This window comes from Lucilia sericata, unplaced genomic scaffold (genome assembly GCF_015586225.1).
Source record: "Lucilia sericata isolate MDLA Ls3-8-SP2 unplaced genomic scaffold, ASM1558622v1 Contig000436F_arrow, whole genome shotgun sequence".
NCBI lineage: Eukaryota > Metazoa > Arthropoda > Insecta > Diptera > Calliphoridae > Lucilia > Lucilia sericata.
In genome coordinates, this window is record NW_023994451.1 from 208823 (window position 1) to 221751 (window position 12929).

The following is a 12929-nucleotide window of genomic DNA, read 5'->3' on the forward strand; positions in this document are numbered from 1 at the left end:
TATTGAAAATGGTTAATATCGGTCCATTATTTCACCTAGCCCCCATACAACTGAACCCCCGAATAGGGTTTGTAAACTTTTTAATCAAACTACAGGTCGCAATTTTGAAGATAATTCAATGAAATTTATCAGATAATCTTCCATGGTACCGGAGACGAAGCCTACTGAAAATGGTTAATATTGGTCCATTTTCTCACCTAGCCCCCATACAACTGAGCCCCCGAATAGGGCTTGTAAACCTTTTAATCAAACTACAGGTCGCAATTTTGAAGATAATTCAATAAAATTTGGCAGATGATCTTCTATGGTACCGGAGACAAAGCCTACTGAAAATGGTTAATATCGGTCCATTATTTCACCTAGACCCCATACAACTGAACCCGACAAATAGGGATTTTAAATTTCTAATTATGTTTAATATACTCGCATCTCGACAAAAAGCTGCAAAACCAAGTTCTGTACTAGCCTTGATGACTCTCATGAATTTTATAATCATAGGGTCTCATTTGACCATAGCCCCTATACAAATCCCCCTTCAAAATTTGACTTAAATGTCCACAATTTTATTCAACAATAAACGGCTTAAGTATAATTCAAGGCAAGGTGCAATTCAACTTAAGTGCTTTATTATGAAAACAAAATCACATTTCATTTTTGTGACAGGTGTAGGGTATTATATGGTCGGCCTCGCCCGACTATAATTTCTTACTTGTTTTAAATTGAAATTATTATTAAAACTCACTTGCTTTTACTGCCTCGCTGCGAACAGAAGATTTTTCATACATTTAATTATATTTAATTAGTTTTCAAATATTTAATAAAATTAAATAACGATTTAAATAAATACCCTACATAAGAGTTTAAGGATTTTTATTCCGTTTAATAAATGCATAACATTTTGTACTATACAATACTGAAAAAAAAAAGTGTTTTGAACAAAATGGCGGATATTCACCATCTTATTGAGGATCAAAAAGATTTATTTTTAAATTTAAAACGTACTGCTAGGTTATATAATTCAAGACAGCATAAAACGCATGGCTTCGCACAATCTGTTTTAGACGAAATAGAATCAAATTTTTTGCAATTTAAAGACGGGAATACCCAATTATGCGCTATAGTCCGTGACAATACTATTAATACAGAAAATATTCCGTATTTCGAAGACGATGTTTATTATCAATTTCAAGACGAGTTTCTTACCCTTAAAAGCCAATTGCTCGATTTCATGGATTCTTCTGTTACTCGTTCTCCTGGAATTCAGTCCAGTACGTTTGCTGGCCCCTCTCATTCTAGAAATGAAACATTTTCGCTTAAGGCTCGTTTGCCGAAGATTGATTTGCCAGTTTTTAGTGGTGATTACCTCACTTGGATGTTTTATCAGGACATGTTCGTTTCGTTAGTCCATAATAATTCTGGGCTAACTGATGTTCAAAAATGTTGTTTTTTGAAAAATTCTTGTAAAGGAACTCCTTTGGATATCGTGAACGAATATCCAGCAACGGATTTAAGCTACGTTTTAGCATGGACCGCTCTACAGAATAGATATCATAATAAAAGAAAACAAGTAAGAAATTATAGTCGGGCGAGGCCGACCATATAATACCCTACACCTTTGACAAAAATATAATGTGATTTAGTTGACATAATAAAGCATTTAAGTTGAATTGTACCTTGCCTTAGATATACATACTTAAGTCGTTTATGAATAAAATTGTGGACATTTAAGTGAAATTTTGATGGGGGCTTTTCATAGGGGCTAGGGTCATATGAGAACCTATTATTATGGAATTCGTGGGAGTCATCAAGTCTTGTATACAACTTGGTTATTGCAGCTTTTTGTCGAGATATGAGTATATTAAACATAATTATGAACTTAAAAGCCCTATTCGGCGTGTTCAGTTGTATGGGGGCTAGGTGAAATAATGGACCGATGTAAACCATTTTCAACAGACTTCATCTACGGTACCATAAAAGATCATGTGCCAAATTTCATTGAATTATCTTCAAAATTGCGACCTGTAGTTTGATTACAAGTTTTAAAAGCCCTATTCGGGGGTAAAGTTGTATGGGGGCTAGGTGAAATAATGGACCGATGTTAACCATTTTCAACAAGCTTCGTCTACGATACTCCAAAATTGCGACCTGTAGTTTGATTACAAATTTTAAAAGCCCTTTTCGAGGGGTTCAGTTGTATGGGGGCTAGGTGAAATAATGGACCGATGCAAACCATATTCAACAGGCTTCATCTACGGTACCATAAAAGATCATGTGCCAAATTTCATTGAATTATCTCCAAAATTGCGACCTGTAGTTTGATTACAAGTTTTAAAAGCCCTATTCTAGGGGTTCAGTTGTATGGGGGCTAGGTGAAATAATGAACCGATGTTAACCATTTTCAATAGGCTTCGTCCCTAGGACAATAGAAGATCATGTACCAAATTTCATTGAATTATCTTCAAAATTGCGACCTGTAGTTTGATTACAAGGATTACAAGCCCTATTGGGGGGTTCAGTTGTATGGGGGCTAGGTGAAATAATGGACCGATCTTAACCATTTTCAATAGGCTTCGTCCCTGGGACAATAGAAGATCATGTACCAAATTTCATTGAATTATCTTCAAAATTGCGACCTGTAGTTTGATTATAAGGTTTACATGGACGGACGGACGGACGGACAGACGGACGGACAGAGCTAAATCGACTCAGAAAATGATTCTGAGCCGATTGGTATACTTTAAGGTGGGTATAGGACCAATATTATTGTGCGTTACAAACATCAGCACAAACCCAATATACCCTCCCCACTAAAGTGGTGTAGGGTATAAATAGTTGATACTATTTTCAAAAGACTGTTTGCTATACCTTCGTCTGATGGTTTTTTCAAAAGCATTCAGACGATTTTAGACACAACACGAACTAGTATTGCCCTACTACGTACTTTAGAAATAAACACCGAAGGTGAGGATGCTGTGCTTATTTATATGACAGTAAATAAGCTAGACGTACAAACCCGAAAAGAATGGGAGCAATCGCTTAATGCCTCGACTCAAATTCCTCCTATTGAAGATTTGTTCCAATTTTTGGAATCAACTTTTTGAACATTAGAAACTATTTCTGATCAGACTGATTCATGCCCTAATGTTCCTTTTTCGAAACCAAAAACCCCACAACATCAAAATAAAAGTAGAAACAATTTTCGACGTTATGTAAATGCTGCTTCCACAAGTACCGACTACAACTGCCCCTGCTGCAATAAGCGTCACCTTCTTTTCAACTGTTTGAAGTTTTCTGCTTTACCATTTAGTGAAAAAAGAGATGTTTTGAATTCAAAGCGAATATGTCGAAATTGTTTAACCCCAGGCCACTTTAGTAACAAATGTCATGTAGCTTCTCGCTGTCAAGTCTGCCAACAAAACCACCATACCACTGTTCATAATGAGTATTTTATAAATCATGTTTCTAATACTCTGACCCCTGAACCTTTTATACCTTCTCAAACATCCTCGTCTTCTCAAGGTATTGAAAACGTTCCCGCTCATGTCGTTGACAATAGTAAAACATATAACAGGAGGAAAAGGCCCCAAGTTCTCCTCGCTACGATGCGTGTTGTTTTAAAAACCCCTCAGGGAGAGTTTGTTTTGCGTGCTCTTCTTGATCAATGTGCTCAAGCAACCTTTATAACCAAAAAGGCTGCAGATGCCTTAAACTTATCTTATAAAAGGAACTTTGTGGAAATATGCGGTGTAGGTGGAAACCAATCTACTATTTCAAAGCAATACGTTAATTTTGCAATATTCTCAAGAATCGAAACAAATTTTAAAATAGATTGCGAGGCTTTGGTTCTTCCGAAAATAACGGCATATCAACCTATGGCTATAAACGAAACATTATTACCGGATTTAAAGAAATTTTCATTAGCTGATCCTTATTTTTCGAAACCTGATGAAATTGATCTTTTGTTAGGAGGAGATGTATACGGAGATATCATATTACCTCAGCAACAAAAATTTTAAAGTGGTTTATTCTTACAACTCACACATTTCGGTTGGATAGTTTCTGGCCCCTCACATGATAACTCATCTGAGCACATTATTACAGTAAATGTTTGTTCATTAGATAAGCAATTGCTGTCCTTTTGGGAACAAGAAGAATTGCTGGAAAAAAGAGCTTTGACAGAAGAAGAAATCCTTTGCGAACAACATTTCAAAAGCACTACTTCTCGTGATTCATCTGGGCGTTACACCGTATCACTGCCATTTAAATCATTGCTCCAGTCTTTGGTCATACGGATTATGCAGCACTTTCTCGTTTAAAGAATGTTGAGTCAAAATGTAAATTGAATAAGAACTTTGGAAAACTTTATCTAGATTTTATGAAAGTCTTTGGTCATACGGATTATGCAGCACTTTCTCGTTTAAAGAATGTTGAGTCAAAATGTAAATTGAATAAGAACTTTGGAAAACTTTATCTAGATTTTATAAAAGAGTATGAATGTCTCGGACATATGGAAAAGGTCGGTACCTATCCACGTGATTTATAAAAAAATGGTTTCTTTTTGCCTCATCATGGTGTGTTAAAAGAGAGTAGTTCTACTACTAAATTGAGGGTAGTTTTTGATGGTAGCTGTAAAAGGTCTGCTCAATCTTCCTTGAATGAGGAATTAGCACCTGGTCCTGCATTGCAAAATGATTTGCCCACAATTATAAATCGGTGGAGACGTTTTAAAATTGGGTTTCGGGCAGATTTGGAGAAGATGTTCCGACAAATACTTGTGGTACAGGAACAACGAAAGTTTCAACAAATTTTGTGGAGAAATAGTGGCTCTGAACAGATATCAATTTATAAGCTCTCAACGGTTACTTATGGTACTACACCCGCTCCTTTTCTTTCGATTAGGGTTTTACAACAACTAACGTTGGACGAAATGGAAAAATATCCGATGGCATGTAGTGTGCTCAATTCAGATACTTATGTCGATGACGTAATTTCTGGAGCTGATAGTCTGTCTGAAGCTTACCATTTACATACTCAGTTATGTAGTTAACTTAATGAAGGCAAGTTTAATTTACGTAAATGGACAACAAACTCGAAGGAATTGCTAGAATTGATTCCTGTAGACTACAGAGAAAAATCTGATATATTTGAACTAAATCAACCTAATACCGTAAAGGCTCTTGGACTCGAGTGGAACACGATAGACGACTGCTTTTCATTTAAGATCAATATTGTATCTTCAATCAGTAGTTACCAAAAGAAGTTTACTCTCAGGCTCAGCAAAACTTTATGACCCTTTAGGCTGGCTTTCCCCTACTACAATTCTTGCTAAAATTGAATTTCAAAATTTGTGGTTGCTTGGCATTGAATGGAATGATCGCTTACCTGACGCTATGGAAAAAAGATCCCAGCAAAAAATCTGAAATTTTTGGTAATAGCCAGTAGTTATTTCATACATTACTTGGTAATGAGTGTTCATTATCATCCACATTATTTTATTTAGCTGAATAGGTTATTACTGGTAAAGAACAAAACAATTTGGATTTGTTATGGCTCAATTGTCTAGGTCGTTTATTTAACAAACAGGGGGTTCGTGGTTCGAGCCCTGCTGGATACTGTTTATTTTTTTCAAAATGAAAAAAAAGCAACATGTTAATGGAGCATCGAGTAAGCGGCTGGAGTGAGAAACACAGAAAACAACTGAATGCCTGGGTTCAAATCCCGGCCGGGAATTTTTTATTTTTTGTTTTCTTCATACAAAGCCCAAAATAACTAGCTATCACATAACATATTTGTAGGTTTATTTGTAACTAGTTATTTCGCACAGTTTTTGTAATCAAATTAGTAACCATTTATTAATTTGTTTAAGGTAGGTACATATTATTTGAACCTCGTCGAACAAAAATAATTAGTTATTCACCCCAAAAGTAATTAGTTTCCACGTGATTCCAATATTACTTTCTAGATTACTAGGTAATGAACATTTTTGCTGGGATGGTTAACATACCGCGAAAATCTAAAGTTTCTTGAGAGAATTAAAATTCCTCGTTGAATCGGAACGTTTAAATGTGGTTCAATTGAAATTCATGTTTTTTCCGATTCATCTAAGTTGGCTTACGCGGCTGCTGTATACGCTAAGACTATTTCAGATTTGGGTACAAAAGTGTATTTAATACAAGCGAAAACTAAAGTAGGTCCTATAAAGCGGTTAACTATACCTCGAATGGAATTATGCTACTTTATTGGCTAAATTAGTTGACAGAATAACTTCTTCACTTGATCAAGATATTTCAAATGTTTATTATTGGACTGATAGTACAACTGTACTTTCGTGGATACGTGGTCAGTCATCTAAGTGGCCCGTATATGTTGGAAACAGAGTGGCAGAAATCCAACGCAGATGTCATGCTTCTCAATGGCGATACATAGGCTTTCCATACGTACTGTTTTCAGCAGTACGCGTACTTTTTAGCAATTGTACTTTTAACTGCATGACACCTAAAGAAGTACGCAAATGTACTTCTTTTTAGTATTTGTACTTCTTTTTGCACTTTTTTTTTGAAATATTACCATAATTTTATAGGTGTAATCATGACCATAGACAAATATTCTATAGAATCGCTATTTAAGGACTGCATAGATAATTTGAAAGTTGTTAATCTCAAGTTTCGAAGCCTTTGTCATGTATAAAATAGTGCGTTTATTAAAAATGCTTTAAAGTTATTAAATTTTGATTTAAATATCACTATAATGAAAGTTTTTAATGAATTTTCGACATAAAAAAGGACTGCAAATGTGAAGGACATGTTTGAATGTTAAAATGGTCTGCAATACTCCGGCATGTACCTATTCGATATCTTTTTCCTATCCCGCTGTGGAACGATTTTTTAAAAAAACTATACTACTGTTAATTTGTAGATCAGAACGAAAAATTTTTGAATATTTTGACAAATACGTTAAATAAATAAACGGGGTTTAGTTTTGGGGGTTGAATACTTTTATTTGCACAAAGTACAAACCTTTTGAGTTGATCTTCAGATGCACACTAAACTAGTTACAATATTACTTCTCTCTTGTAGTGGCAGAACAGATGAAACAAAAGCAACGAGTAAACTAAAAAACTTTCTATCCTCTCACTACATTCAAGGATATTTAATTAGATGCACTTAAGATACATATAAATATTAAATGAAACTTCACGTATAAACATCCCGGCCCCCTTGATATATTATCAACTTAAAACTACTTAACAATTAAAGTTTTAATAACAGAGTAATTTAAAATAGATAAGAATTCATTATATAATTAATAGGAACAATTCAGATAATTCAACATGAAAGTTATACAAATTCAAATTGTGGAAAAAGTAATGTACTTAAGTACATTCATATTATCATATTACTTATTTGCTGTTAAGATATATCAAAATGGATAAAGATAATCAATGGTACAGCTTCTTATACTCCGAATTTTCCAATAATAACCCAGCCTAAAACACTGTCCTGTGCCATTGGAGTGCCAACTGATTCTGGTTGAATACTAGATTTAATGAGACGAGGATATACGTCGGCACCCAGTACGAAATTAATATCGTCATCTTTGTAAAAGTGAGGGTCAGCGAGACGTAGGTTAGCATACAAGGAGGAAACTCGATCGTCTATTTTTTCCTTAGGCTGTTTACGTGGCAGGTCGCCGTCAATCTTAACAGTTATACGGACTATAGGGTCTTCATAAAACCGAGGTCTCAACTTAATTTTACACCACCGCTCTGTCCCATGTCCTTCTGTAGGGATTTTGTAGCGTTCGATGAGAAATTCTGCTATCGAACTGGATTCGGCGCAGGGGTTTAAAATTCCTCTGACATTGGCCCACGCATCTCCAAGTTCAATTTTCACTACGACAGTGGGTAGAAGTGTCACTGTACTTAGACCTGAAGTTGACTGGCTAGAAGATGGTTTAACAGTACATTTATTCTCTCGTAACCGTTGGTGTCGATGTAGTAGACTGTGATGGCGACCTCCACATTGCCGGCAACGATCGGAATTACGGCAGCGATTGACCAAGTGGGAGTGACCGAGGCAGTTTTCGCAATATTTGTATTTTTTAACAATCTTAAGTTTTTCTGTGACATTCATCCGTTTAAACTTAAGACATTTTCTTAGTGGGTGGTCTTTGCGGCACATATGGCAGTCATATGTGTGTGGACGGCGGTAGAATCCTCGTTGACGTTGGCTTTTGTTCCTTTCTTCTAAAGGAGATTGGCGGTGCTGACGTGGCATTTTAAAGGCTGTAAGTAGATACAAAAGAAAGGAATTAATTTTGTTCGGGGTTAGGGAGTAATACTAGTTTTACAATAGGCCTTGTTACGATGCCATTGGCAGTTCGTACTTCGGCGACTCGTATTCTACTATCAATACCGGGGATAACTTTTTCAATGCGACCAAGTCGCCATTTATTAGGGGGTAAGTTGTCTCGCCTTATAACGACAAGATCACCTATAGCATAGTCTCGCTGGGGGTATTTCCACTTAAAACGTTTGTGGAGTTCCTTTAAGTATTCTTCTTTCCATCTTGTAGCGAAATGGTGATGCAGAACTTTAAGTTTTTGCCAACGATTTACGTAAGTTAAGGAATGATCTCTTAGATCAGGCTCTGGGGGTGATAATAAAGGATCGCCTATAAGAAAATGACCTGGAGTGAGCGCACAAATGTCACCGGAGTTTTCACTCATGGGACAAAGTGGTCTTGAGTTTAGACAAGCTTCGATTCTGGCTAACAGGGTGGAAAATTCTTCGAATGTGAAACTCTGATTGTAAGAAATTCGTTTAAAATGTATTTTAAAACTTTTGACACCTGCCTCCCAGAGGCCTCCCATATGAGGCGCACCAGGTGGAATGAAGTGCCATTCTAACGAAGCGAAACTGTGTTGATCCAGCAATTTTTGACGTACTAAAGAGATGAAATGACTTTTATCAGAGTCCAGAATGTGGGAAGCCCCGACAAAGGCGGTTCCGTTATCGGAATATAATGCGTTCGGTGATCCTCGGCGAGAGAAGAACCGTGCAAATGCTGCTAGAAATGCCTGTGTAGAGATCTCACTTGTGGCTTCGAGGTGGATTGCTTTAGTAGCAAAGCATACAAATACCAACACATAGCCTTTTGTAACTTTGCAACCACGACCTGCATAAGTTTTGAGGTCAAAAGGACCTGCAAAATCGATACCTGTATTCGTAAAAGGCCGAGAAAGTGTGGTCCTTTCAGGGGGTAAAGCAGCCATTATTTGTTGACTTCTTTGGTGTTTTAGAATGACACACGTTCGACACTGTGAGAGAATGTTTTTTATCAAAACTTTTAGTCTAGGGACATAATAATAAAGCCGCATTAACTTAAATAGTAAAGAATTTTGGCCATGGAGCGAATATTCGTGAAGATAAGAGAAGAATAATCTGGTGTAACAACCATGGTATGGCAATAGAATGGGGAATCTTTCATTATAAGTTAGCGTTGGAGAATTCGATAAGCGACCATTAATACGCATGGTGCCTGTGGCGTCCAAGAAGGGGTTAAAGACTAAAATATTGCTTTTCCTCGGGATTTCATGACCTTCCAATAGTAAATTGTATTCATTCTCGAAGTACAACCTTTGGCAGGATATTACCATACGGGATTTGGCATGTTCTAGCTCTGTTCTAGTTAACTCTTCAGTTGTAACCAATTTATGACGTAATCTTCTATTACAGCTGTAGTAAAAACGAAAGATTCGACATATTACACGCATTGCTTTTGGGAAACTGGAAAAATCTTTTAGAAGATCTGTACTCCGAAACTGAGTTAAGTGGACTCGTACTGGCTTTACCTCTTCTTCGGTCGTAAACCTGGATATGGAATTGTTAGGCCATTGACTTTGAGGAAGTCTGAGCCATGATGGGCCATGCCACCATAAGTCATTAGATATGAGTTGTGAAGCTGTGAGTCCACGGGATGCCAAATCGGCGGGGTTACTTTTAGAGTCAACATGAAACCACGATTGACTGCCGACTTTTTCAATGATAGACGTCACTCGGTTTTCAACAAATGTTTTCCATCGATTAGGGGGTTTTTGTAGCCATGCCAAGACTATCGTGGAATCGGTCCACAAAAATAATCGATGGTCTCGGAGATTTAGCTCTGATTGAATAGAGTCTATCATTTTCGCCATCAATTCTGCTCCACAAAGTTCTTTTCGGGGTAATGAAATGAATTTAACTGGTGCCACTCTGGTTTTGGCTATTAAGAGGTGAGATGAAACGTATCCCTGGTTTTCGGCTCGTATATAGAGCGTTGCGGCATAGGCTTTCTCTGATGCGTCGCAGAAACCATGCAATTCTATTGAAAAAGACGGGTCGTAATCAACGAATCGAGGAATTTGTATGTGTTGGATGTTTTGATAATCGTCTAAGAACTCCTGCCACTGATGCAGAGTTGATGGCTTCAGATTTTCGTCCCAGCTGGTTTCATATCTGTTGCATGATGATCTTTGCGACTATGACTTTAGGGGAGAGCCAACCGGCGGGGTCAAATATCTTTGCAATTTCAGACAAGACTGACCTTTTAGTTATAGAATTACGATCGGGAGAGGTTTTAATTTGAAAGTAAAAATTATCTCGTCCTGCATTCCACCGTAAGCCTAGCGTTTTTGTGGTGCAAGAGTCTGACAGATTCAGGAACTCTGCATCCAAGAGGTGATTGGGAGAAAGGTCTGTGAGCAAATAGTCGTTATTTGCTGTCCATTTGCGAAGAGAGAAACCAGCAGATTCAAGCACTTGAATGAGTTCATCTCTCGCATTCATAGCAGATGATATAGTATGGGCGCCGGCTAATACGTCATCGACATACATGTGATTGCGAAGGATATCGGAGACAATAGGATTAGTCTGCTCACATGTTTTAGACAATTCTAAGAGGGTACGTATTGCCAAATAAGGGGCACAATTTACGCCAAACGTTACCGTATTTAGCTCAAAGTCTTGCAGATCTTCCTCAGGAGAATTTCGAAAAATAATTCTCTGAAATGGAATGTGAGCTGGATTTACGTGAATTTGCCGATACATCTTTTCGATGTCGGCATTAAATACGTATCTGAACATTCTCCACCTTAGCATTAGAATGGTCAAATCAGATTGTAAAACGGGCCCAGGGTAAAGGTGATCGTTGAGGCTATAACCGTTTGAAGAGGGAGTAGAAGCATTGAATACTACACGTAATTTCGTAGTAGTACTGTCAGGTTTAAGAACTGCATGGTGTGGAAAGTAATATGTGCTATTGGAATCAGATGGTGCAACTTTTCTCATTTGCTTCAGAAACAGATATTCAGTAATTACACGATCATATTCGGATTTTAAAAGGGGGTTTTTCATCAATCGGGACTCATTTCTAACAAATTGGGATACAGCAATATGCCGAAAGGAGCTTATATTAAGACTACCAGGGTACTCACGACGAAATGGAAGTGAAACTACAAAACGACCGTTTTCCGTTCGATAGGTAGTAGACTGATACACGTTCTCACAGTGAATATCTTCTTCAGATGGCCGGGGTTTGTTTGGAACTTCCTCAAGTTCCCAAAATCTTTTAAGCTGATTATTCAAGACGAGCTCATTATAAAAAGCTGAAATTGACGTTAAACTATTGTGAGTAGCGGTTCTTCCTGTGACTATCCATCCGAAGACAGTCTGTTGCGCGACTAAATCCTGATTGTGATTCCATCGTAAACCACTTCTAATAATCTTAGGGTAAACATCGCCTCCAAGTAGGAGGTCAATCTCAGAATACATATGTATATATCTATCAGCCAATTGTAAATCAGCAAATTCACCATTGTTAAAGTCAGACAATGGGTAGTGAGGGAGTTGACCAGTAAGCTTCTTAACGACTAGAGCATCTGTATGTATTTCGAAAGAGCTGTCGATAGGTGAACCGATACGGACATAACATATATGAGTGGAAGTTGCCGTCAAAGAATCATTTAAGCCGTGAACTTCAGTCTGAGATGAGCGTGTGTTTAGGGATAATTTCTTCTGAAGTTTCTTGGAAATAAAAGTTGCCTCAGAAGCGGAATCGATGAGAGCTCGAACAGTATACTTAAAATCATTTGCATAAACATCTACCAGAGCTGTACCAAGTAAAACCGTGGAGTTCGAGGTGGACTGTGTTTGAGTAGAAAATGACTGTCGCATTTGGGCTGCAGCTTCAGCAGACGTGCAAGGGCCGTTATTTAAATTCGAGGTTTGGGGAGGATTAGTAACAGGAGAACTACTAACGGTCCTATTCGATCGTAAAACCATTGTCTGTGGGATTACTTGGGGGCTTGTGACAGTAGGATTGCTAGTGTTTGTATCAGAGGGCAAAGCTGCAGTTTGGGGGATTACTTGGGGGTTAGATTTAGCTGTCCGATGAAGTAACGAATGATGCTTTCGTTTGCATAGTTGACAAACATACTGACTCCTACATTTTTTATATTCATGCGAGGTTCCAAGACAATTTACACAACGTTTCTGTTTTTGAATAATAGCATAACGTTCATCTACAGACATACCGAGAAATGACGGGCAAAGTCTAAGAGGATGCGCTGCGGAACAAATGGAACACTTTACGATTTTTTCATGAGAAACACTAGTATTATAGTTGTTGAACTTCTTTTTCTCAGGCATATTTTGTTTTTTCGAATTAGAAAATTTATTATGTTGTGCGCTATTGCACAGTGGGGCAGAATGGAAATTTTTTGGAAATAAATCTGGCATTTCTAAACGGCTGATCCGATCGGGATAAAATTTGGCGTGAGCGTAGCCAAGGAGTATTCGAGTTTAAGTTTTGAAGATGAACCCTGCAGATGCCCCAGGGACGGCGCTGTGGCGGCTCAAAGTAGGGTACCTACGACATGTAAAATTTTTAAAC

The 12929-nt window shown here is 37.5% G+C and overlaps 2 protein-coding genes across 2 annotated transcripts; both read right to left on the reverse strand.

The window, feature by feature from the left end:
- Nucleotides 1-8310: 8310 nt before the first annotated feature.
- LOC119604834 lies at nucleotides 8311-9273 on the reverse strand. Its single transcript, XM_037957703.1, has one exon. It carries the CDS (start codon nucleotides 9271-9273, stop codon nucleotides 8311-8313), a length of 963 nt encoding a protein of 320 aa, XP_037813631.1.
- A 1216-nt stretch (nucleotides 9274-10489) lies between these two features.
- On the reverse strand, nucleotides 10490-12685 carry LOC119604835. The gene has a single exon (XM_037957704.1). The coding sequence runs from the start codon at nucleotides 12683-12685 to the stop codon at nucleotides 10490-10492; it is 2196 nt and encodes a 731-aa protein (XP_037813632.1).
- Nucleotides 12686-12929: the final 244 nt, after the last annotated feature.

Coding starts and splice junctions, on each gene's coding strand:
- LOC119604834 (XM_037957703.1), bottom strand. CDS start 9,273: ATGGCTGCTTTACCCCCTGAAAGGACCACACTTTCTCGGCCTTTTACG.
- LOC119604835 (XM_037957704.1), bottom strand. CDS start 12,685: ATGCCTGAGAAAAAGAAGTTCAACAACTATAATACTAGTGTTTCTCAT.